Genomic DNA, 24,138 nt, shown 5'->3' on the forward strand with positions numbered 1-24,138 from the left:
TTCGTTAAAAGCGGATATATTCACCTAACCAACAATATTATAGAAAACACAACTGACATAACGGTAAAAGATTAAAAGTGTAATGCTAAATTGACAAGATTAACTCGTTTGTTAAGTTCAGGTTTCAACCGCCTTCATCCTGAGTGGTTGAAACCCGAACGCAACAAGAGTCCTATGCCAGGACATTGATAATGTGATGAAAAGCTTTAGTTCTACCATATCCGCAGGAACGACTTTCACATTCAAGTTCCATTGTTTGACTAAGACTTTTCTCCTGAATCTTCTGTCGATTAAAGGTCTTGAACACGAAATAATACAGCGTTCTTCAGCAAATACCTAATCAGTAAGAGCTACTCAGGGTCACAGGAATGATTTAGTTCTGACGCCTCTGGCATAGCCTCTGGCATAGCTGTCATTGGCTGCAGAAAACTCATTAGATGTACCAACGCCAGCTTTCAGGATCACGTGTCGCATACATTTAACTCCATTGTTAATCTAATCTACATCTATCTCGCATGCATTTAAGTCCATGAATAGTGGACAATGTTGATATTTTTGATTGCATGTTTATTACTCCTTTCATTAGCTGGAGGGGAGATGTCACGTAATTCGTTTACGTAGTCTCTCATTAAACATGGCAGACACTGTTCGACTAAAAACAAAGAATGGCTGGAAACCTGCTACAGTTACCGAACATACTCACTCCCCTCAATCAGTGGTTGTGACCAGAAAAGGCACTTCCTACTGACGAGGCAGGAGAGACATCATCAAGACCCCTGGTAGCGACACAAGCACCATCCAGGAGTCCAACAAGTGACAGAGGGATCACAAAGTGGACAGAAAGTGACATCATGCGGTCTCCTGGTACTATCCGCACTAGATCTAATAGAACTGTACAAACACTCAGACTAAATGACTTTGTATATTATTAGTTGATTACGGGCTATTAATCAATTCGTACATTGCTAAGCCGAGTTGTTTTTATCAGCTGAAACATTAATTTTGCATGACTGTGACAGGTCTTGATCCATGAATAGTGGACAATGTTGATATTTTTGATTGCATGTTTATTACTCCTTTTATTAGCTGGAGGGGAGATGTCACGTAATTCGTTTACGTGGTCTTTCATTAAACATGGCAACCTTGACCTTGCATAGTCTTGGTAGCAGTTTTTCGAGAATAGAAATGTGATACTTGGGACGTTTGATGGCCTAATTCAGCTCTGGAGGATCAAGGCGAATCCTAATTTTGCCTGGCTTAGAAACTACTACTACCACTACTACTCCAACTAAGTTTCTTATCATGTGTTGGACGTTCCTCTTTTCTGATGCACGTTTCGATCTGCAAGTTTAGTTTTTGCCTCCTCTCGAAGGACTATGAGTATACGCCTACTAGCATTCTGAACGGGTACTGATGCCGGGTCGACTACAAAGCTTGTGCATACAGCCTATTCCCTCAAAGACGACCCTATAGTCCTGAAGGACTTGTTGTGAGGTATAATATTTCAGCTTGGGAGTGCATCTTCAGGAGTCCACGCCATTGGCAGGTTGTAGCAGACAACATTGGTTTGTTTAAACGGACAACTTCCTTAAACTTAAGCACCTCCATGCGACCACCGCAAGTGACTCAAAGATCTACTAGTCCCAGAAAATTCATGAGAGAGCTTCATACATAGGAAGTTATGCCCATATCCAATTGGCATTTGAGAGGTTTTCGTGCTTGCTTTCTTTGTTGAAGAAGTTTAGAATGGCAAACTAGCGGCCACCATTGGACTTAACAGTTGGAATGGCTTCAGGCTTCAGGATGGATCCTGCAGAGCTTTCACTGCTCTCCTCTAACCAAAGAATTGTAACGTCATACTTTTTCCCAAACTTACCGATGCAAAACGGTGACAGTTTTTGCAGTAAATGCGCTTCTTAGTTTAGGCTGTACAATCTTTTACTTTGTTGTGACGCTGCCGTTGAGAAAATTCTTATTTCGTAATTCCAGTGGTTTTGTGTCTTCTGTACTGCTAGACGGCTTCTTTGCATTCTTAGGCTCCCTTTTGACTACTTAGTTCTTTTGTGCTCGGCTGACCGTCGGCTTTAACTGACTTGGTAATTTCGTGTGAACGAGCGATGTCAATCACTACATCAATCCAAGTGAAGCTATGATCCTCGCAGTTATGAACGCAATTTTTACAATTGCGTAAAGAAGCCTGAAAATTTCAGGACTTCAACGGGTTTTGAACCGGTGCGACGCTCTAACCAACTGAGCTATGAAGCCACTGACGTTGGGAGCTGGTCATTTGTGGGTTCCAATGTTCCCGTGAGGAATGAATCAATGATGAAATGGTATATGAAATGGATCATATATGAACTGCGGATATGAAATCAAGTGAAGCTATGATCCTCTCAGTTATGAACGCGATTTTTACAGATAAGGACTTCAACGGAGTTTGACCCTTCACTGTAGTCGTCCACGCCTTCCGGTCTTGTGCAATGCTTCGATTCTCTTCTGGAATTGGTGGGTTTTCCTGGTTAATTACGATGGCAATGTACTGATAAAACATCAGCTTTGGGCGACCGGGCTTACGTTTGCTAAGTTTAGGGTGGGAAAAGGCGTGCCTGTTGACCAATTTGTTCTCTGCTTTCCTGAGAAAATGCCTTGATACAACAACGACAGCCTTACTTCCTAGGGCACGCCGTATTAGTAGTAATTAATTCACGAAAAGTTGTATCTATCCAGTCCCACCACGTATATATTCTGTGGACTGAGTTCCAGAGCTTCGGTGTTGCAGACTAAGAAGGCGAGTAGGGCGTAGGAGTATTTATATGAGCCCATCCAGACCCATTTTGGCAGGTAGTCATCAAATGATGTCGTCACTCAGAAGAACAAAAGAAGGGAGCGTGCATAAATTAAGGGCAAGTTGGTGCATGATGCACCGCAGCGTAACCCTAACCCTAACACGTGTAACGACACGGGCATCCCATAAATTAGGCTTAGGCTAATGAGATGCCAGCCACGTACGTACACGAGACGAGAAGGCGAGGGAACGTGCATAATTAGAGGCAAGTTTGAACACATAACCCTAGCTCCAAAACACGTGCAAGTTTCGGTGTAGGAAAACACATTAAGCGCGCACGAGCGTGTCACGATAAAATATTACTGTGTGCTTATCATTTTGGTGGTGTGTTTGAATAGGCTGGCTTGGAGAAAGAGCTCTGTCTGGCACAGCAACCAAACAATAAAGATCAAGTGAGTAGCGCAATCAAGTCACAATATGGGGACAAGAAACCAATCACAAACAGCCAAAATGACCTCATCGAAAACCAATGAAAACATAACAAAATAAACGTTTTTAGCGTACAAACGTTCGGAATATTCCAAACCAAATGAGTTCTGTCTTTTTTTGCAATGTTTAAAGCCGACCAGGCTTCCATTAATGTAATGGTAGCGCTATTGTTTTCCATCCAAAGCGATAATCTTTCTTTACACAAGTTTACCATTTTATTTTCATAATGCTCGATTCGTTTATCAATCAAGCATAGCATACGCCAATAAACTTTTGTTAGAAAAAGCTTGAAGAAAGGGAGCAGCGATGGTTCTAAAATTTCGCTATGGACCATTCTAAAGATTGTTTTCAAACAAGACGGGAGTTTAAATCCAGTTCAAGCATCTCTTAATTTGGACTTTTAGAATCACTTGAGACAGTTGTATTGTGAAACGGGAATACTAAGTTGGTTTCATATCCTATTTCAAAATGCCTTTCACAACATTGATGCAGTGAGCAAACAACAATATACATTTGAAACGCTTATTAAAAGACACTCTAATGACAAGTTGATGTAAACTCTTGGTCTTCCTCCATCAAAGCTTTAATAATTTAAAATGCGTTACTTGACTATGTTCATTACAAGTTGATAGTATGCCTGCTTCGAAGGAAAGGGCTGCTCATAAAAATTTGTTTTATTTGCGAGAATTTGTTTAAAAAGCAGACACATCGTGACCTCATACCAAAAACAGTTCTTTTGAAAGCGCACCATACATGTATGTACAACAAACATTAAACATTTAATGGTCAAGGAATATTATGCATGCACTATTTCAATGCGTTAGAGCATAGTTAATAGAAGGGACTGGTTTTGAAGCTCGGCAAACATCAAAGGAGCAAACAAAGATGTCAAGATTTAGTTTGGGAAGTCCACCACGACCGTGCACAATCTTTTGTTTTCCGCTCATACACTATGCAGGAAGTACGTAACCAACACGTTTCTATTGGTTAGTTCCCCAGTACAGAGTAAACAACTATTGTGTTTTGTGCATGGTCAAGGCCAATAAAGAGAACAAAAACCTACAACAAAGAAATTTGTCGGGTTTCATAACCATTCCCCTCTGTTAACTATGGTTAGAGCGAAAATAAATAACACGCGTAAATGAGAGAAGTTCGCTGCATCATTATCATTCAGTAAGGTTCCCATTTTGTATTACTCCTCAATCAGGCAACCATAGGAGTTCTTGGACCTTTTTATAACCCGCTTCTCAGTGGAATCTGGTGACGTTTCGAAGATCCAGGGATCTGTGTCCTTAGGAGAAGGTGGTGTTTCTATCATGACGGGAATTTTGGACGGACCAACGGGTGTAACAGGCCGTTTCCTGTTGTACCTCCGATGTCGTTGGAGAATGGTTTTCCCAAACCTTGAATACCTTGAATAGTTGATTCAATAAGGCCACTTTATGATTCTCGGGCAAAGTAGAATCCGTGATATGTTTCATGTCTTGATCCAAGCGCGTCAAGGTCGTGAGTTGCGGAGGTGAGGTTAAGCGATGTTATGTCTCAAGGCTTTACAATAAATGCTCTGGAAACAAAATCATCTTTTGTACGTGTTTCATTTAACATTTTACCTAATAAATTCAAAGCGACCTGTGCAATCAAAGAGGCGAGAGTGGGCAGGAATTGTCCTTGTTGATTGAGAAATTATTTCTTCTTCTTCAATCTAGGTGTTTTGCGAGTAAAATAAAGTAGTTTCGACTTGTGTGGTTTCAAGCATTTAAATGATGAACTTGAAACCAAAATATTCCCTTTAAGTAGATTAAGAGCGAATCCAGAATGCGTTTTTCATCGCTACAGTTTCTCATGAGATCATTTAACACGACCAGACCAGGACGATAATGGGGTGACCGTAGCAATACACCATGTTGCGAATGGGGCGTTCAAATAAACAATCTGCGTGTTGAAGTATCTGGCACGTAAATGTTCTTTTTCCACATTGGCTGGGGCCAGAATTGATAATACTGCTGGGGAACTTGCATTCAATTGAGAGATGTTGACCAGACGAAGCTTAAACGATTTGTTTACACGAGATAGAATTCCCACCCCTTTTAGTAGCAAATACCCAAAAAATAAAGCAACATTTTTTTTTACTTTCAACGTGATTCTATTGCTTGAGCCTACTGCAAAGTGACTTATAACCTTGTTCAAAGCAAAGATGAACTTTAGGATAAATGACTGAATTAAAATAAGCGTTTTCACTCCGTGCAACTTGCGCATTGTGTTCCACTGAGAATCATGTCCTTTAAATTTAGCTTGAATAGTGTTCACGTCAACATTCCGTTCTCGTTGAATAAGGTAAAACAAACAATAATCTCCACAAACATCCGAGTTCAGCCTTTGCAATGGTTTATTGTTATAATAGGTAACTTCCCGCAGAATGTAGGTATCCATGTTGTAAGTTTCGAGAGGAAATCCGTAGCTGCGAAAAAATCCACGTTCACGGGGCGATTCAAAGTACATGGCCACCCTAGTGTGTCCCACGTTGGTCATGAGGGTCCGTATTCGCAATAAGACCAGCTAGGTAGGTGTTGATGACAGGTAGCCTATCCCTTGGAAATACGCCTTGCATCAGAAATGTCAACACAGGATCAGAGAGACAGGCTTGCCACAGTTCTTGCGTCGTATGCATAACGATGGAATTAAGAGCCTTGCGACAAATCGACGCGACGATTGCAATCAATTTCCAACTGATTCTGAAATTCGTCGTACACGATTTAGTTGAGAACTGAGTTCTTCTGAGTTCCAAATCTCAGGCAAGGGTTCACGTTACCCTTTCGATGGAGTATCAGATGATCGGGATGTCCACTTCTGGCCGGTGTCAAATTAAAACGGAACAAACCGTAACCGTTTTCTCAATTCACTCTAGCATTTTCAGGACCGTGCCCACAATTCATGTCTTCACTTCCTGAAAATCGCAGGTTGTAACATCGATCTTTTTTCTACCCGTCAGATCCAGTGCAGATTAAGCCATTTCTACTCCATTCACAGTCAACTAAATGTCTTGCAGGTCAAACAACTCAAATCTGAAAGGATTTCTTGCAAGGTTCCCGTTGAAGGTATCCTTTCGCACAACCCCAAAACTGAAGCACTGAGGAATGAAAACAGTCTCATTGTGTGATTTAAGACTCCTTGAGGGATGATCCTTGCCTGCCTGGGGGTTCTGGTTAAGGTATATATGGCTGGTAGCGGTGCGCTCCCTATGTGACCTTGCAAGATCGGTAGACGTTCATTTCACACTGTCTGCAACAAGCCCTGTGCTAGACATGATCCTTAGTTTGAAGTTGTTTGGAATCTCCCCAGCCATGAGAAGAAAAGCGTCGTTGTTCAGGTCCACTTCCACTTTGATCTCCAAACCGTCAAACAGCAACTTGTCAATATTAAACACGTCAAGAAGGGGTCCACCAACCAACCCAACTTCCGCGCCATTGTTAGTAAATGTGGCTCTTCTATTCAGACCCTAATGACTTTCTGCTGTGTTATCCACTTAATCCATCTGTCCAGCAGTGTCTTTGTAATACCGAGCTCTGGTTAAGCACGCTTTCTTTAGCTGTTCTGTAAAATTCACTAAGGTCTTGATGTAAGCATTGTATGCTTGAGTGTCTGACTGTTCTGTTAACAGCGCTTGGTTGATCTCGATAGTAAACTCTTTGATGATGGAATAAAGGGCGTTGTTGAGCAGAGTGTACTTCTTGCCATCCCCTGTGGGCGATCTATCTTGTTTGGTAATCTTTACCACTAATGGCAGCTCTGTCTTGTTAATGTCAATGTAGTCAGACAACGGTTTGATGACAAACTCGATGGGATTACTTCCCATTTGAACCGGTTCGTAAGCGACCCATTTGCTGCTGACAATTGACACACCTGTCACAGTTACATCAGACAACTGTAAAAGTTACTTTGCACCAGGGGCTGAGCGAGGGTGCGCTGATGCCATCTTTACTCAAAAATAGTCTTGAACGTTGAACGAAGTGCTTTCCTTTTCTAGATCTTGGTATGACGTTCACTGCTCGGTTTTGACGTATCCGCGCGCATATATACTCTTTCCCCTCGACCTTGCCGGGTAATGTTATCAATGACCCCTTGAGTAAAATTTTCCTAGCAGCTTACACTCTTGCTTTAGCAACTTTCTTTAAAGGCTGACCATTGATCACGTCTTGGACTACTTGCATTCCCGTTTCCTATCCAGTATCGAGCACTCGCTTTGCCAGCTTTTTTGCTGTTGTTTTGAGAAAGGGAGTGCTGAACGGAACTAGGACCGAAACATCCCACCTAAGCCGTTACCCCCTTGGCCATAAGGTTGTGTTCCTCCATAGATACTGATGTCTTCTCGTTTACCGTGCTGCATACAGTGTACAACATGTCTTCCATATGGGTAATATCGGTGGTTCATCTGTAACAACATGATCTTACAGAATAGCACACCGCCGAAAATACAGGGTCACGGGTACGATGCCAAAAGCAAATGGTATCAATTGACCTGTGCACGTGTGCCCCCTTATATTGATCGCCACGGAGGAAAACACAGTCGTTCGGAGCCTATGGTAGGATGGCACCTTGACCTCTTCTCTGATCATGTTCCCTGGCTGACCACGAGGAACGAGCATCCGAACTAAGTCGGCTTAAGCATCTCCCACTACTTGAGAACCGATTAAATCGGAATGCACGTAGATGGTTTGAAAAGCGTCTCTCGCGAGCAATCCCCACGCAAACTCTTCTTTTCTGACAAGCGTTGTCGTTGTCCTCAAAAGAAGGAAGCTCTGATAGTCATTCTTTTGGGAAAGGCCTTCCAATTTGGTACAGCTAAGGAACATTATGCTAATGGTTTAAGTACCCCAAGGCGCGAGCTAATGTCTTGTGTAGAATCACATACCAAGGTTCAGGGTCTCTTTTAAACAACAAAGTTTAGGACAGCTGATTCTCACCTACGTTTTGCCAGGTGTAAGGGTAAATAATTGGTCACCTCCCAATCTTCACTTAGATGTAGTTGTCTTGGTAACTGCATCTTAAAATCGGCCGCCTTGTTTTCTGGATACTGACTCAGGCTTGCGTCACTTGTTAGCAAGACGTAAAAACTGTTGGTCACGTTGATCGACGGCGGAAATGTAAAACGACGCTGACGATACCGTCTAAAAATTCTGGCGTTTCACCGTATCCACCTGTTAAATAGATTTCTAATGGTCTGAAATATCTTTGTCCGCAAAGGCAGGTACACAATATGTTCTCTTTCTTCAAGGAGTGTTTCTCGAAAACCACCTAGGGGTATCATTTCATTCAGGAGAGGTAATCGCCTGTCCCCCACCTGCCAGGGTTCCAGGAGATTGGTTTGAACTTGAACCAACCTCTGCTTACACGAGCAAAGCGACAACGAAGGAGGAAAGGTGTAAATCCCGGGATACGTGATGGAGGTTTCTGCTGGTAAGGTGAACCATTCATGACCGTATTTTCTTTCTGAGGTGAGCGAAGCATTCAAACGAACGCCGGGTATAAAAGTGTTGTTTTCGGTCATCCATCCCAACGCGCGAGCTGTAGACAGTGTGATCATAAGTCCTTCCCTTTGCGAGTTTAAGGTTACATTCCAATCGTCGTCCACTGTTATTTCAATCTCAGATGGTGGGTCAGCGTTGTTCAGGGATTGTAATATTTCTTCTGTCACATCTAATGCCGTATGATACTCGCCCTCGGGTAATACGAACGCGTGTGGAGTCACCTTGACGTTCCGGCACGGTGTGAGAATGTTTGCAGTCGTTAGTAATGTCAAACATTGAGAGCGGATAAACAATACGATGTAATCCTACTTTGCAATCTTTTTCATCTTTCAGATGGATTTGTCGAGGTAGCGCTACGCGAAAGGAGGACTTGGAATTGTTTAGAAATAAATTACTACTTGCGTTACTGGGAAGGGTCACGTAAAAGTCGCTATCTTGAATCATGTTTGTTGTAAAGCCACCAACAGGTTATACGCAATCCAACTGTCGTGTTTCCGTGGCCAACCTTTCCCATGTACCAACACTTCCTCGTTCGCTTCTTGTCCCCTGGCTTTTTTTTTTAAATACGAAACGGGTGTTTTGCCGTTTCTACGACTTTCTGTAACTGAAATTCGTAAAACGTGTCTTGAATCCAGTCACCGTCTGCTTCCTTTAGACGATACACGGTTGAGTCGCGCAGAAGTCTCTGAGCAACAGTGAAGGTTTCTCCGTCCAGGAAGGTAAGAAACCTTTTTCAAAGATGCGTTTATGCTTATTGATCTTGTCTTGATCTTCGCTTGGAATTTATACTTTGTTGGCTTTTTGAACAGATGCCCATAGAAATTGTTCCAGACCTCTGATACATTATTCTCATTGGCATCCGTCGGTTTCACTTTGATGCTACAGTACACGCTTTGATTGTAATTCCCATTCACTATATAAATCGTCCAGTTGGTCCAAATAATGGTAAAAGCTGCTGGTAGTGAACATATGCCACATCAGTTGCTTCAAAGTACGGTTGAATCTTTTAACAACTTGAGCCTTGGTTTCGTTGTAAGTTACAAAATGATGTACATTCTCTTTTTTGAGGAAGGTTAGAAAAGTCTTGTTCTTAAATTCGGTTCCGGCGTCTGTTTGCAACTTTGCAGGTTTACGAACTTCCTGGAAAATGCTTTCAAAGGCCACCAACAACGAGACACTTGTTTTTGATTTTAAGGGCAGCACCCACGCGTATTTGGAAAGGACATCGATACAGGTCAGTAGATACTTGTATCCTTTATTCTACCAGCTCATGATCAAAGTTGTAAGTCAACCAAGTCCGCCTGCCATTGCAAATCTATATCAAACACAATCACTTGATTACGACGAAAGCGCTTTCTTGCAGGTTTGTGTAGGGTATAGCCAGGTCGTTGCCGGAGCCAATCGAGTACTTGCGCGCGTACTCAGACCTTACCGACATGCCGCACGATACAGTTTGTCGAGTCCCCCTAAAGCGGTTGGTGGGTCCACTTCATAATACAGTTTCTGTAATAGTTGGTTCGACTGATTTAGGGTCCTCGTTTACTACTTAGTCTTCTGCATTTTCCTCGTCGTGTCCTGCAAAACAACTCCGAGCACAAACCCGAACCAAGAAAAAGTACTTTTTATCCATGCTAACAAGTGTACTGAAAAAACGGGCACTGCAAGTATTATTTTATAGCATTTTTTTTGTGAATTCAGTCACTCACTGACAACGTTAACACTTAGGCGCGTGCGATTTATTTTCGCTTTGAAGAACATTGAAACAGTGCATGCATAATGTTGCTTGACCAGTACATGTATAATCTTTGTTGTACACATGGTGCGTTTTTAAAACAACTTTTTTTGGAATGAGGTTACGATGCGGCGTTTGCTTTTAAAAACGTTCTCACAAATGTAAGAAATTCTTATGTGGAGCCTCTCGCTTCGAAGAGGGCATACTATTAACTAGTAATAAACAGCGTAACTCATTTCTATTTAAGCTTAATCGATAGTCGAAGAACAATCCTTTATATCGAATTGTCATTAGAGTTTCTTTTAATAAAGCATTTGAAATGTATGTTGTTTGGCCGTTCTGTCAATGTTGTGAACTGCATTTTGATATAGGATATGAAACCAACTGTATAGTGGAGAGATTGAATCTGGCATCTATCAAAGACAGAGAAATTTGCTGTTATTCCATTTCTTGCAAGGAAAAGGAGAACATTGATATCACACTCCAGTGTAAAAAAAAAAAAAAAAAAAAAACAGAAAAGCTGCAAGAAACATTGCCTCGTGTAACAGCGCCTTAATTAATGATGCGAGCAGATGCTCAGCATAAAACATCATAGAAACAGTAAATGTACATACATAGGTTAATAATTTTATCAACAAAGCAATTTAACGCGTCAAGACTGAGGCGCAAGAAAGGAAGCATTAAAGTCATGATGATAAAAAAAAAAAAAAAAAAAAAGACTGGGTTGCCGGCGAGCGGCGATTCGAACGTCAGCGATTGTGCTTAGGCTGTTATTCGTGCTTTTCCTAACAATTTTAAGACGAATTCAGTATGATATTTTCGAATCAAGTGTAAGAAGACGTCAAAACTGTACTGATAATGTATTTGTTTGTGTTGACTTCGCAAAAAAAGACTTTGATTGCGTCCTTTCGAGAGGGTAGATCGACAACAACGTCGTTTGCGCACATAAATGCACTGTTTCCGATGAAAGGGAAAATGATAGACAGGATAGCACAATTTTCACTGCCGTGCGCACTGTGGGCGCAGGTTCCGTATGCAAGGATTACAGAAATGGTCAAAACATTTTCAAGAGTTTATATAAGGTTTTGGGGGACGCAATCTCAAAATTAGAGACGTTTGTATGGATTTTTAACTATGTCTTTAAGTCTGTAACTTGCACTTGGTCTCTGTTCGACCTAAAAGCATCAAACTTGGACAGATGACCAATGTCAATATTATCATTCATGTGATGGAGTCAATTAATCGATTGGTTCAAACTTGAAACTCGCCCCAGTTCCCTGCGCAATTCCGGAATGGCCTATACCACTGAGCTATCAAGTCCACGATTCCTGGATTTTTTTTGTTTGCGAGTTACCTCAAGTCAAGTCACAGTCAGGTTATGCGCGCTACTTCAGCAGTGGCGAAGCGGAAGCAGCCTGACCACTTCAGGCATGAAAGAGATTCGAACCCCCGAGTCCACATGATATGACTTTCATATATTCTGTACAGCGAGGTATCCGTCTCATTTGAACTATGGATATGACGCAACGTTTTTCTAAAAGATAGAGACTAGAGATCGGAAGAGAACGATCATCGAGCAGGTTGAATAATGTTGCTCGCTATGTTGCTTGTTTTCTTGTCTCAGGATCGTAGGGTCCCTTTGAAATTAGGCCACGTCTAGGCTAAATTACGTAATGTGCTTGCTAAATAAAGAAACAGTGAAATAAAAGATTAAAAAATATATATATATATATATATGTATATTCCCGTGTCACACTACAACGATCTCAAGAGATTCTCAAAATCCAAATTAATTAAGAAAACCCTGAACTAGATTCACTCCCGTCTCGTTTGACAACAATCCTTAGAATGGTCCTCAGCGCAATTTTAGAACCATTGCTGCTTCCTTTCTTCAATCGTTTTCTAACAAAAGTTTTTTAGTTTATGCTATGCTTAGCTTGATTGTTGTGGACATTTAATTGTTCCTTCTTGCATGCAAATTCGTCTTTTTTTTTGGGTCGTATTCTTTTTCCTCAGGTTACTCTACCTCTTCACTGGGCACAATCAGTTAAGTGTCTTAGGAGTTTTCTTGTAATCCCCTTAGGACCGAAAATTTTGTTGAATCGTTTTTTCGTCCTGTTAAACTGAGTACATGTTATGTAGCTACACGAGTACTCATTTTCCTGTCTTCTTACACACATCCGGTAAGCCTTGTCATTTGTTAAATATTGTCTTTTTGGTTTACGTTTCACGTAGTTAAACTCTTAACTCGCACTACTGTATTTCTTTCTTTCTCGTAGCGAACCTCTCATTGCTCTCAGTTTGTTGTTAATAGAAGAGGCGTGTGTTCGGAATAAAGCAGTCTGAGTTGTGTCTTTTTCTTTCCGAGGGTATTTTGTCCTTTACTTCGTCGGCGAATGTTACAAGTAAAGTGAAACTACGTATGGCTTCCAAGTGCAGCGAGGATCTCGCCGTTAGCAGTCTGTTAGAGCTTGGTCATGAAGGCATTTCTAGACAAAATCTTTCCTACATGAAAAATTCTAGAAGTGGTTATCTGTCATGGTTAAAGAGATTGTATAATGAAGTTAAGAGGTTGATAGGTGATTCTGGTCTAAGGAAGTTTTGTTAAGAGAGGACTTAAATAACACCACGTTTTCACGCTTTCAGGAGATTCGTTTCTCTATGTTGGCACTTCTTCCACATCACGAAGAAAGAAAATCGTTTGAGCATTCATTTGCGGTTTAGGTTGAGAGGAGACAGAACTTGATGTCGAGGATAGAACCTTGATCGATAGTAAAGAGTTTCGAGCTACACCCAGAGTCGTGTGATCTGAATAAAGGGGAGTTGTTTCTTTGTCTTTCCGAGTGTATTTTATTCTTTAAGTTGATTGATAAAATGAGTTAAACGTTATGCAAATAAAACGGTAAACTTGTGTAAAGAAAGGATTATCGCTTTGGATGGAAAACAATAGCGCTACTATTACAGCCACGGAAGCATGACAGGCTTTAAACTTTGCAAAAAAAAGACAGAGCTGATTTGGTTTGGAATATTCCGAACGTTTGTCCGGTAAAACTCGCATTTTTGTTATGCTTTCATTGGTTTTCGATTAGGTCATTTTGGCTATTTGTGATTGGCTTTTGATGAGGTTTCGGAAAGACTAAGTCAGATGCTCGCAAAACCAACTTCGATTTTAAAACACACGCAAACAAGTCCGATTTCGAGAAAAAAAATAGTAAGATGTCGGTTTAAGAACTTTCATAGCTTCCGTAAGTTCCTTAATGTTTTTGACTACTTTCCACCAGATGCCGGTCATTCAAAAACAACAGTACAGGAGAATTGGCCGTTCCGAAATTCAGCAGGGAAACTGGGGCTAATTTCAAATTTTAACTAATCGATGAACTGACACCACCACATGAAAGATCATGTTAAGATTGGTCATTTGACCAAGTATGATGCTTTATGAGTGAACGGAGACCAAGTTATGAACCTTGAAATACGGTTCAAAATCCATACAAACGTTTTAATTTTGACAAAACGTCCCCTAAAACCATATAAACTCTAATTTTTTTTTTACCAGTTTAGTGACAACTGTAAAATCCCGTCATGTACCTACTATTGGAAAGAAGCTGCAATGATAATCGCTATGTTTGCCCATTTTAAAGAGTATCACGGAAATCATAAAAATTTTGAGACTTTATGTGGTTTTGGGGGACGCTGTATCAAAATTAGAGACGCCTGTATGGATTTTGAACCATGTTTCAAGGTCCATAACTTTGTCTCTGTTCACCCTAAAAGCACCATACACCATACTTTGTCAGTTTATCGATTAGTTAAAATTTAAAACTCGTCCCAATTCCCTGCTGAATTTCGGAACGGCCAATAACGACAAAATTTGAAACAAACAAACAAAAACAAAAGGGAAAAAATGGAACTCAGACCCCGGCCCCGCGTTTTGGCTACTACCGGAAAGCTCCGTTTTGTTCTCGTTCCTGTTAACTTGAGTGACATTGGGGACTTCTGGTAATTGATGTTCGATTCAAGGAAGTGTACCCCGATGGCAGACTTCGGTCGACCTTTTCAAAAATGTCCATCAGGTCGTGAGAGAGCTTCATTTTGTTTTCGCAGGGTTTGATTTTTTTTCCTTAAAGCTTTTACACTAAAGTAACAAACTCCCACGTCTTCTCTTTCGGCTGTACCAAGGCGTTAGGCGTTATGTACTGATGGTTTTCGTTTTGTAGACCCCATTGATGTCACTGTTTTAGTGTCAAATAAACTGTTTTAGTAAGGGTCTCCGTTTTGTAGTTTGAGACGAGCATTGCTACAAAAAGAAGACCCCATCGATCTTTTTGTTTCTTGGGCTCGGACAATGCGTTTCATAAACCAGCCGTCCTTGCCTGTGTGTCTTGAACTAGTATGTTTCAAAATAGGTATTAGCCTGTGGGTCTTAGCTCGTAGCCTTTTGTTTTGGAGGCACCCCTTCTGAAATCGCTCCAAGGCTAATAATTCCCCCTGCACGGTTGACAATTCACTGCACCAATAATTATCTCGGAAACTTGAAACAGAACTTGCCGATGCCAAAACGTTTATAGTTATGGAAATTAAAGAAGTCCCATCAAGTTTAAGAAAAAACTCGGTTGGTGAAGATTGCGCCCGTTGCATGAACTAGCGGCACAACATTTTCGATGGACATTTATTTTTTTCCAATATTTGTAGATCTTTTGTTAGACACTTTATAAGTTATAAGTTTTGTAAGAGTGAGTGAGTGTCCGTGGTGGCAAATAGGCCCGAATCGCGTGCATAAATGAGGAAAACAAACAGCGCACCGGTGGTTCAGTTGGTTGAGCACCGGGCTGTCACGCGGGAGGTCGTGAGTTCAACTCCAGCCGTACCAACACGCAGGGTCTTTAAATAACTGAGGAGAAAGTGTTGCCTTTGTGACTACATCTGCAAATGGTTAGACTGTCTAGTCTTCTCGGATAAGGACGATAAGCAAGATGTCCCGTCTCACAGCCCTTGTTCATGAACTCTGTGAGACGTTAAAGATCCCACACACTGCTCGAAAAGAGTAGGGCACAGAGTCAGGCGCGTAGCGTGGTCATTTTTTCGAGTGTGCACAAGCAGGCGCGTAGCGTAATATACGCATATAAGCACGTGCGTACTTGAAGTGACCAGAAAATTTTGAAATTTTTAGCAATTGTTTCTATCCTTAACATTTTACTTGTACGAACCAAGATTTCGTGATGAAAGCACCACTTTGATTAAATTCTAAAAACTAAAACAAAAGCTATACCATGTTCTAACTTAGTTTTGCATTGCACCTTTTTTTTGCACTAACAATGCAGTGTTGTTTGGCCAGCGTGCAACAAAAAGGCGAGGTTACAAAGGAGCGACGTCCCAAGAACGTTCGTGACAAAGGAGCGAGGTTCCGAGAACGTTCTTGACAATTCCAGTCACGCCAGCACAACCAAAACAATGTTTTGTTTGCACCAAGTTTGCTCAAAATAAGGGCAAGACGCTTTATTCTTTGCTTGTATTCACACAACTATTTCGACAAGAAATAAAGAACGCAATTTTTTCGCTCAGTTTACTTAGGTTTCTAGGTCATATGTACTTGTGCGTACTTGAAAAAATGACCACGCTACGCGCCTAACAAGTACATATAATCTAGAAACCTAAGTAAACTGAGCGAAAAATACTGCTTTCTTTATTTCTTGTCGAAATAGTTGTGTGAATGCAAGCAAAGAACAAAGCGGCTTGCCCTTATTTTGAGCAAACTTGGCGCAAACAAAACGTTGTTTTGGTTGTGCTAGCGTGACTGGAATTGTCAAGAACGTTCTCGGAACATCGCTCCTTTGTCAAGAACGTTCTTGGAACGTCGCTCCTTTGTCAAGAACGTTCTTGGAACGTCGCTTCTTTGTAACCTCGCCTTTATGTTGCACGCTGGCCAAACAACACTGCATTGTTAGTGCAAAAAAAGTACAATGCAAAACTAAGTTAGAACATGTACAAGTACAAGGAAAGGTTACGTTTATACAAACGTTGGCCGTGTAGCACTTATGTTTTAAACAAAGTTAACTGAATAGAGTGTAATGTGAAGTGCTAGATTTCAATCCCATATGAACCACGTGAGCGTTAGCCCTACAGATGGCAATGGGCCCACACAAGGACAGAGAAAAACTCTGACCAGAAAAAGGTCAGAGTTTTTCACCCTGGTCACCCTGGTCACCCTGGTCAGAGTTTTTCTCTGTCCTTGTGTGGGCCCATTGCCATCTGTAGGGCTAACGCTTACATGGTTCATATGGGATTGAAATCTAGCACTTCACATTACACTCTATTCATTTAACTAAGTTAGAACATGGTATAGCTTTTGTTTTAGTTTTTAGAATTTAATCAAAGTGGTGCTTTCATCACGAAATCTTGGTTGCGTACAAGTAAAATGTTAAAAAATAGAAACAATGGCTAAGAAATTCAAAATTTTCTGGTCACTTCAAGTACGCACGTGCCTATATGCGTATGGGACGCTACGCGCCTGAGATGTTCCGTTGTTGTGGTCTGACCTTTCCAGCATGTGGTCGGCTTGGCAGGATTAGCTTCTAATCTTCTTCGTGTGAATGAGACCACAATTGTGTATAACAGCCAGAAGTCAGGCTACTTAGCCAAGTGCTGGAGCCTCACTCAAACTCAAACTCTTTGGAATTGTTCTTGATTTATTTGACAAATGAGCCGCAAAATCAACAAGAATTTCTTTTTCTGGACAAAATAAGAGTAATGTGAAGAATATGTGTGAGATGTGACGCTGATAAAAAATAAAGCACATTTTATTTCCAAAACGATGGGCTACCTGGTCATAAATGATCTTAGTCATCGAGTGTACGTTCGGCAACACTATTTTAATTTTGCTGATTGGTAAACATGTCAGACATGTAAATTACATCGGCTAGTCTGTGTCTGTGTATTTCACTGATAGCCTCGTTTTTCTCTTGCAATTTATTCACTCTATTTTGTCGCTTCCCTTTCCTTGCCTGTGTGTTAGGTGAGAGGGAAAACAAAGCTGAAAAGCCTTTTCAAATCCTCCTGTCATTTAACAGCTGTACCGGAAAATAACTGCGTGGAACATGAAAATAGACTGGTCTGTTGGAAGCGTACTTGAAATTCAACAAATGAGCCCTAAAATCGTCAATAATTTGTGACGCTGATGGATAATAAAGCAGTTTCTATTTCTAAACCATGGAATTACCTGGTGATAAATATATTCGTCTAGGAGAGTGAATTTCTGACTTTGCAGAAACAATGGGCAACCTCAAGAGTTGGACGATTATGATCCTTGTGTTGAATTGGCACATTTCTTGTCGACTCTTTATAACACTTAAAAGAAAAAGAAACAGCTAACAAAAAACAACAATCCGATGTCTTGCCGTCATTTTGCCACAGATGTATTCATTTGTTAGTAACACGCAAGGTAACTTGATCACAGGCGGCCGCTGAGATCGATGTCACTTTCGATTTTGCGATTTATACTTGTGCTGCCAAAAGAACAATGGAAAAATTGAACGTTGCAAAAATCTCCCAAAACGTTTTCGCTGATGGTAACTTTTTATATTCGCAGCACAAAATTTATGTTGTTTTCATGTCACAAATTTTGTTTACAGATGGAAATATTTTTTTTAATCTTGATCGAAACTTCCTGAAAAATACCTTGTGCTCTTCCTTTAAACTGTGTAACAATATTTATTTACTTTTGCATCAATAGTTGTTTTGCGCAAAGCAGGGTAACAAAATCTGTACCATGCTTAGTTCGCATTTTTGAGCGTTAAAATATAACTTTCGGTCCTACTTGTATGTTTCTGGCAGCAAGTCGTATATTTTGAGGTGTCCCATCCAGATACTAACCCCACCGGACAGGGAGGGATTTTTGTTCTGAAGTGTTACACGGTCAGAGCACACGCTTTAACTTTCTGTGAAAAAGAAGTTAAACTTCATCTCAGCCTCGAAGCCAATGTTTCTCAATTCTCATTTATTTTCTTCAAACTTTCTGGTTTTAGTATTTTACATATTACATCCTTGAAAACAAAACGCAGCTCAGATGACAGTTATGGAATAAAGCGACGTGTCAAGTTACTGTACTGCCACAAATACGCAATGCGTACCTATTTTTTTTAATTTTTTTTTTGTTTTGAAATCAACTAGCACCAAAGAGTACGGAATAAAGTATTTCCAGAAACTCATAAGGGTTGAAACGTGTAACGGCCCCTTGTGTGCTGGGAAACAAGCTTCTGAATATTCAAGTTGCTAAGTACCATATTTGGAACAACAGGAGCGAGGGGTTTCCAAATATGGTACTTAGCACTGAAACATTCAACCAATCAGTTCGCACTGAATATTCGGAAGCTGTGAACTCGCGTTACACGTTTCAACCCTTATATATATATATATATATATATATGGGTTTCTGGCATTTCTTCAAGGCATTTTTTATGTTACTGATGACGTCATTTTGCAAAAAAATTATTAGTGATGAACACGAACAAAGAACTCTGTTATGTATATTGACACAACCAAAGGAACGAACTGCTTCGGGCAAGTCTAACGTGTCACATGCTTGTCTTTCAGTAAAGATCAAATACCATACATGAAATTAATTTCAAATAACATATGGTATGCTATTTTACTATGACATTAAATTGGTAAGATACTAATACTTGGCGGGAATCGGCGTCCAGAGAGTTGTAAAGATCTGCTTTGATGTAAACTAGCCCCGTGAACAAAGAATTTTTCCGCTTAATGTGAGATATGCTTGGGTGGTAGTAGGTGTTGGTATAATCCATAGCCGATTTTATTAAACGTGAAATGCTGCGAGAAGTGAGAGACAATTGTTTCTGCAAGTATCAAAGATATCCTTTTTATTATTATTATCATTATTATTATTATTATTATTATTATTATTATTACTATTATTATTACTAGTAGTAGTAGTAGTAGTAGTAGTAGTAGTAGTAGTAGTAGTAGTAGTAGTAGTAGTAGTAGTAGTAGTAGTAGAAAAGCAGAAAAAGACAACATAATGACAGACAAGACATAACAACGATGCCATTTTATTATACATTACAACGTAACAAACGTTTTTTGTAACACAACTAAAACGCAACCTTCAATTTCCGCCTAAATTCTTGCTCTGCTTTGTTGAGATGTTTAGAGATCTTCCAATCCATCAATCAGTTCAGGGTCAGATGCTCTTAAAAAGTCTTAAGGTACATAGCATCTCCCTCTGTCAATAACTGATCAACCGTGTAGGCCGTCCATTAGACATCCATTGCAAAACATCACACGACTTAGCACATAACAGAGCTGAGACACTCGTAAAAGCACATTGTCTTCCTCCAGATACGTCGCTAAAACGACGGTCACCTTGATGAATACTTCCATTAACGATTGACGTAGCGTTTGACATTGTATAATCGTATGAACTCACCTTTATATTTTTCTCGAAATCCTATTAGAATCCTAAAGCATGAAACAAATCCATCAAAGTAGTGAGGCAGTGTGGCCCAGTGGCGCTGGCCTTGGGATCCGGAGATCTTGTTGAATTTCATCCTGGTAGTCCCTGGTTCAACTTCCCAGCTGCACTTGTAAATAGCCAACTGGCTTGCCTCCGGCCTGTTGAGATTCTTAACAGTTGTTGTTGTTATTCTGTTCCGTCGTTTCGCTGTGTTTCATTGTCCCTGAAAAGCCCTTATGGGTAGCGGTCTATTAAGTATGTAATTTTTTTTTGTAATGTAAAGCACATGGTAATCCTAAAGCATTTGGACGATCACGCTTTACGCATGGTGATAGGTCAATAGCCGCTAACCGATGTACTACGTATTCAGAAAAGGCAATATCGCTAGCCGGGAAAAATCGAGTATGGAAGCGCTATATATACGTGCGCAGTCCTACTTGGCCAAAAGGAAAACAGGTAACCACCCAGATTAGTGCTGCTGCTCGTTCGCTGCACTCGCTCGCAGCAATAAGGAGGTAGTACTAGAGGCACTAACGACTGATCAAAATATGAATTATTGACGAACCTTAAAAGATGTATAAGACGCTATGTCCACTGAAAATGGTCAAAAGACGAGTAGCACAGAAAACGGGTTCTCTCGCTGATACGGTTGAAAACCCAGGAGCGAGACAGGAAATGTCTCGCACATTTCCCGACTTGAGGTCCAGATTTGGCACTTCTAACAAAACAAGGCCCTTTCATTGTCTAGACCAATGGCGCTCGTTCGGTCGTAAGTTCCAATCAGAAAGAACATGTTTTTCTTTATGCTTTGCTGTTGCTGTCGTTGTTTGTTTGTCGTTTTTTCCTTGACTAAGGCGGGGGTACTCCTGAAAGCCGTTTTCACGCCGCTTAAAATCGGTTTAATTTTATCGGACGTATCTCGTTCGCGTTTCAAGCAATATTTATGCTCATAACAGAAATCAGTGTTTTGGGGCGTTTTGAAAATTTTTTGGTGAATTTTACGTACATTTGGGAGGAGATAGCTTTCTCAAAAGAGTAGTAAAATTTGGAGAAATAAGAAATAGTTCAGATTTGCTGTAGTTTAAAAAGTAGAATTTGAAGTTAAAAATTGATATATGGACACCCAAACAGTCCCCTACCAACATTGGTGTGCTCTTGGGTTGGGGGCAACTGTCTGGTGTTCCAAAAACAATTTTCTTTCTCTTATCCCTTCTTTAAACCTCTTAAAATGCCATTCAAATTCACGTTTAGCCCCACCTTAATCAAGATAAATTCTTGCCACATCTATTATGTGGGAGGCGCGGTGGCCTCATGGTTAGTGCGCCCGACTCCAGAGCGAGTAGTCCGGGTTTGGGGCCTGGCTGCCGACATTGTGCTGTGTTATTGGGCAAGACACTTTACTCTCACAGTGCCTCTCTTTACCCAGGTGTATAAATGGGTACCGGTCGATTTAATGCTGGGAGTAACCCTGCGATGGACGAGCATCCCATCCAGGGGGGAGTAGAAATAATCCTAGTCGCTTCATGCTACAGAAACCGGGATAAGCTCCGGCCAAATCAACCACTTGGCTCGTAAGCAGACTTTACTTTACCTTTTACATCTATTATGTAAACCTTGCGAAGGGCCCTTAAAAAATCTTATTTCCATCAAAACGGTAATAACTGAAAGCCAGAGAACTTTCGAAACAGTCAAGCGATGTACAGAAATATTACCATCTGTGCCTCGCAGTTAAGAAGACATATTTTGTGAAGAAAAATAAAAACCTGATGTTATCGCATCACAACACCATTTGTTGTAGACGTCAAGGTCTGATTTTGTCTCAGTCAACAGAAACTCTTAGCCGCACGTCTGAAAAACGCCATCTTGTGATGTGATAACATAGGCTTTTCTGTAAATATAGATCTGAACTTTAAATAAAGTTTAAAAACAACAGAAATGCATAAGCTTCTAAGCCGACAAAACATGGAATGCAAGGGATTTTCCGTGTTGTGTTAGTAGTACAGCGACCAAATCTTTCTTTAAATTAAGTTACAAACTTTCTTAGCACGCTAGTTGTTTTACCTTCAAATTAATGTTTTCATAGCCAACCGAAAGTAAGGCAGTTTGGACGCAACTCGAAATTCAAACGCCATTTTCAACAGTGAGATTTCAAAACAACCCTTTCCGGTCTAATAACTATGGGGTTCCGACATGAAAATTATCTATAAAATTCGCAAGCAATGTCATTTACTCGGCCGTCGACATTCTACCCTCGACCCTCGACCCTCGACCCTCGACTCTCGACCAAATCCCAGACTCGATATCCTCAGGAATTCATTTACATTGGAATGCTAAAAGTAACTGGGCACCCCACGGAGATACCAGGCAAATTGTCTGCTATCTCCACAGGGTGCCAAGGTCCTGTTTTGGTTGCTAAGAACCTCTGGTTCGTCATGGTTTTAGACCTGAAAGGGATAATTGCTGTAAAGACTTTATTTAACTCAGCTGTGTGGGTCACTCTGCAACTAAGTCACACAATTATTTGTGGAGTAGAGAGGCGCATAGTAGTGTCATATTTTGAAAGTGTATTGGTGGCAATATACTTACAGCACCTCTAGACGCGTGAGTCTTGAGAAAACGTTTTCTGGCAGTTGACTTATGTTATTGTTATGAAGGAATCTAGAAACCAAAACATAAAACGCAATGTATATGAAAACAAATCCAAAACTAAGTAACGTAGTACTAATTTATCTTAACAATACTTTTAAAAGTACACTCAGGAAAAAGTATAATGCAATCAATAGAATTTTAGCTGTTAATGCAGATTCGTTTTCAGCATTGGATGATCACGGCTTTTTCCCATTTTATTTAGATACGAGCAGAATAATAATACCAATTGTCCTAAGGGAGTCCGCAAACGACTCAGAGCGATCAATTTAAACACAAATGGATGATAGTGGAATTGTTAGTTAAAATAAAAAATAAAAAACAATACGAAAAATCTAAAACAAAACACTGAAAAGCGGAAAATTAAAGGTGGCTGATACCAGTTTCAACACTTGACAGAAACCTTCTTATTAGGATTGACACTACAACACTTTATCACTTAACAGAAATCTTATGGTACCATATCAAACACCAATTATTGCTGAAAAAGATTCGATGATTTTTTTGGACGTAAAACGTTACCGTGGTAACAGGAAAGCCGTGCAAAAACACTCGATATTAGGGACCTTAAGATCTACGACGGCGACGTGGACGAAAACGTCACCTCAAAGTAGAACTTCGCTCTAGTAAAAGTCTTTCGCGATTATTCCATCTCGTTCACGTCGTACAATGTGGGCGAAGTATCCTAAAAAGAAATTGGTACGAGCGGTTTCAGAGTGAATACAGAGAATGAAAGATTCTCCTTGCATGCTCACGTTGTCGTCAAAACCTAAATTTTAGTGATTTCACGTCGTCGTCACGCAGAGAAAAGCAAAAATATGAACTAAAATCCGTGCTGCACGTGCAAACGATTATTTGTGCTCTTTTAACCAATGATATCATTGTTTTGTGGCGTTTTCGTCGACGTCGTCGTCGTAGATCTTAAGCTCCCTGTTTTGGCTTTAGCTGCTCATGTCTGAAAAACGAATTTGGTGTAATGTAATCAGCATGCCAGAATGAAACTGTCAGCACATTTTAAGAAAGTTCTGTGGAGCGGATTCAGAACCACCTTTTGTGGAATTGCGAGTTTAGTGAAAAATCGAAAAGAAACCGGAGGGATAGAGTCGGAAGACGAGTCCTCGTCAAGACTGGCAAATCATAAAGAAATCAACGATTTTTGTGAAAATTACAAATTTAGCGAGAAATCGTAAAAAGGTGAAAAGATAGAGGAGACGAGTGTGCGAAAAGACTCGTGATTTTTGCGAAGAATTGGAAAGATCGTAAGAGCGTTCGAACTTCATTGTGGAACAAAATATTGTGGTGTCAGGTTTGAGTGAATGTAAAAGGTGCGTCGTATTAAATTGCATCTGTTATGAAGATTTTCTTCAGTGACTTATTATCATGTTTGGTAATCTGTATTACCCCTGAAAAGTCAAAAATTAGTAAAAAGGAGAATGAACTTCTGTGATATTGTTTATTTTAGGCAGTTGCTTATAGAACGAGCAGGTTT

The 24,138-nt window shown here is 40.4% G+C and overlaps 1 protein-coding gene across 1 annotated transcript; it reads right to left on the reverse strand.

The window, feature by feature from the left end:
- Positions 1-6,797: 6,797 nt before the first annotated feature.
- On the reverse strand, positions 6,798-8,746 carry LOC137981551 (uncharacterized protein F54H12.2-like). Its single transcript, XM_068828647.1, has 2 exons — positions 8,653-8,746; positions 6,798-7,174 (listed from the first exon to the last, which is right to left on the reverse strand). Exons 1-2 carry the CDS (start codon positions 8,744-8,746, stop codon positions 6,798-6,800), a joined length of 471 nt encoding a protein of 156 aa, XP_068684748.1.
- Between the last annotated feature and the right edge of the window lie 15,392 nt (positions 8,747-24,138).

This window comes from Montipora foliosa, chromosome 13 (genome assembly GCF_036669935.1).
Source record: "Montipora foliosa isolate CH-2021 chromosome 13, ASM3666993v2, whole genome shotgun sequence".
NCBI lineage: Eukaryota > Metazoa > Cnidaria > Anthozoa > Scleractinia > Acroporidae > Montipora > Montipora foliosa.

Bases quoted from the DNA above. Each gene is read 5' to 3' on its own strand.
- LOC137981551 (XM_068828647.1), bottom strand. From the start codon at position 8,746: ATGAATGGTTCACCTTACCAGCAGAAACCTCCATCACGTATCCCGGGA. The intron at 7,175-8,652 runs GTTGGTTCAAGT...TAACTGTGACAG, and splicing joins CTTTGCTCGTGTAAGCAGAG to GTGTGTCAATTGTCAGCAGC.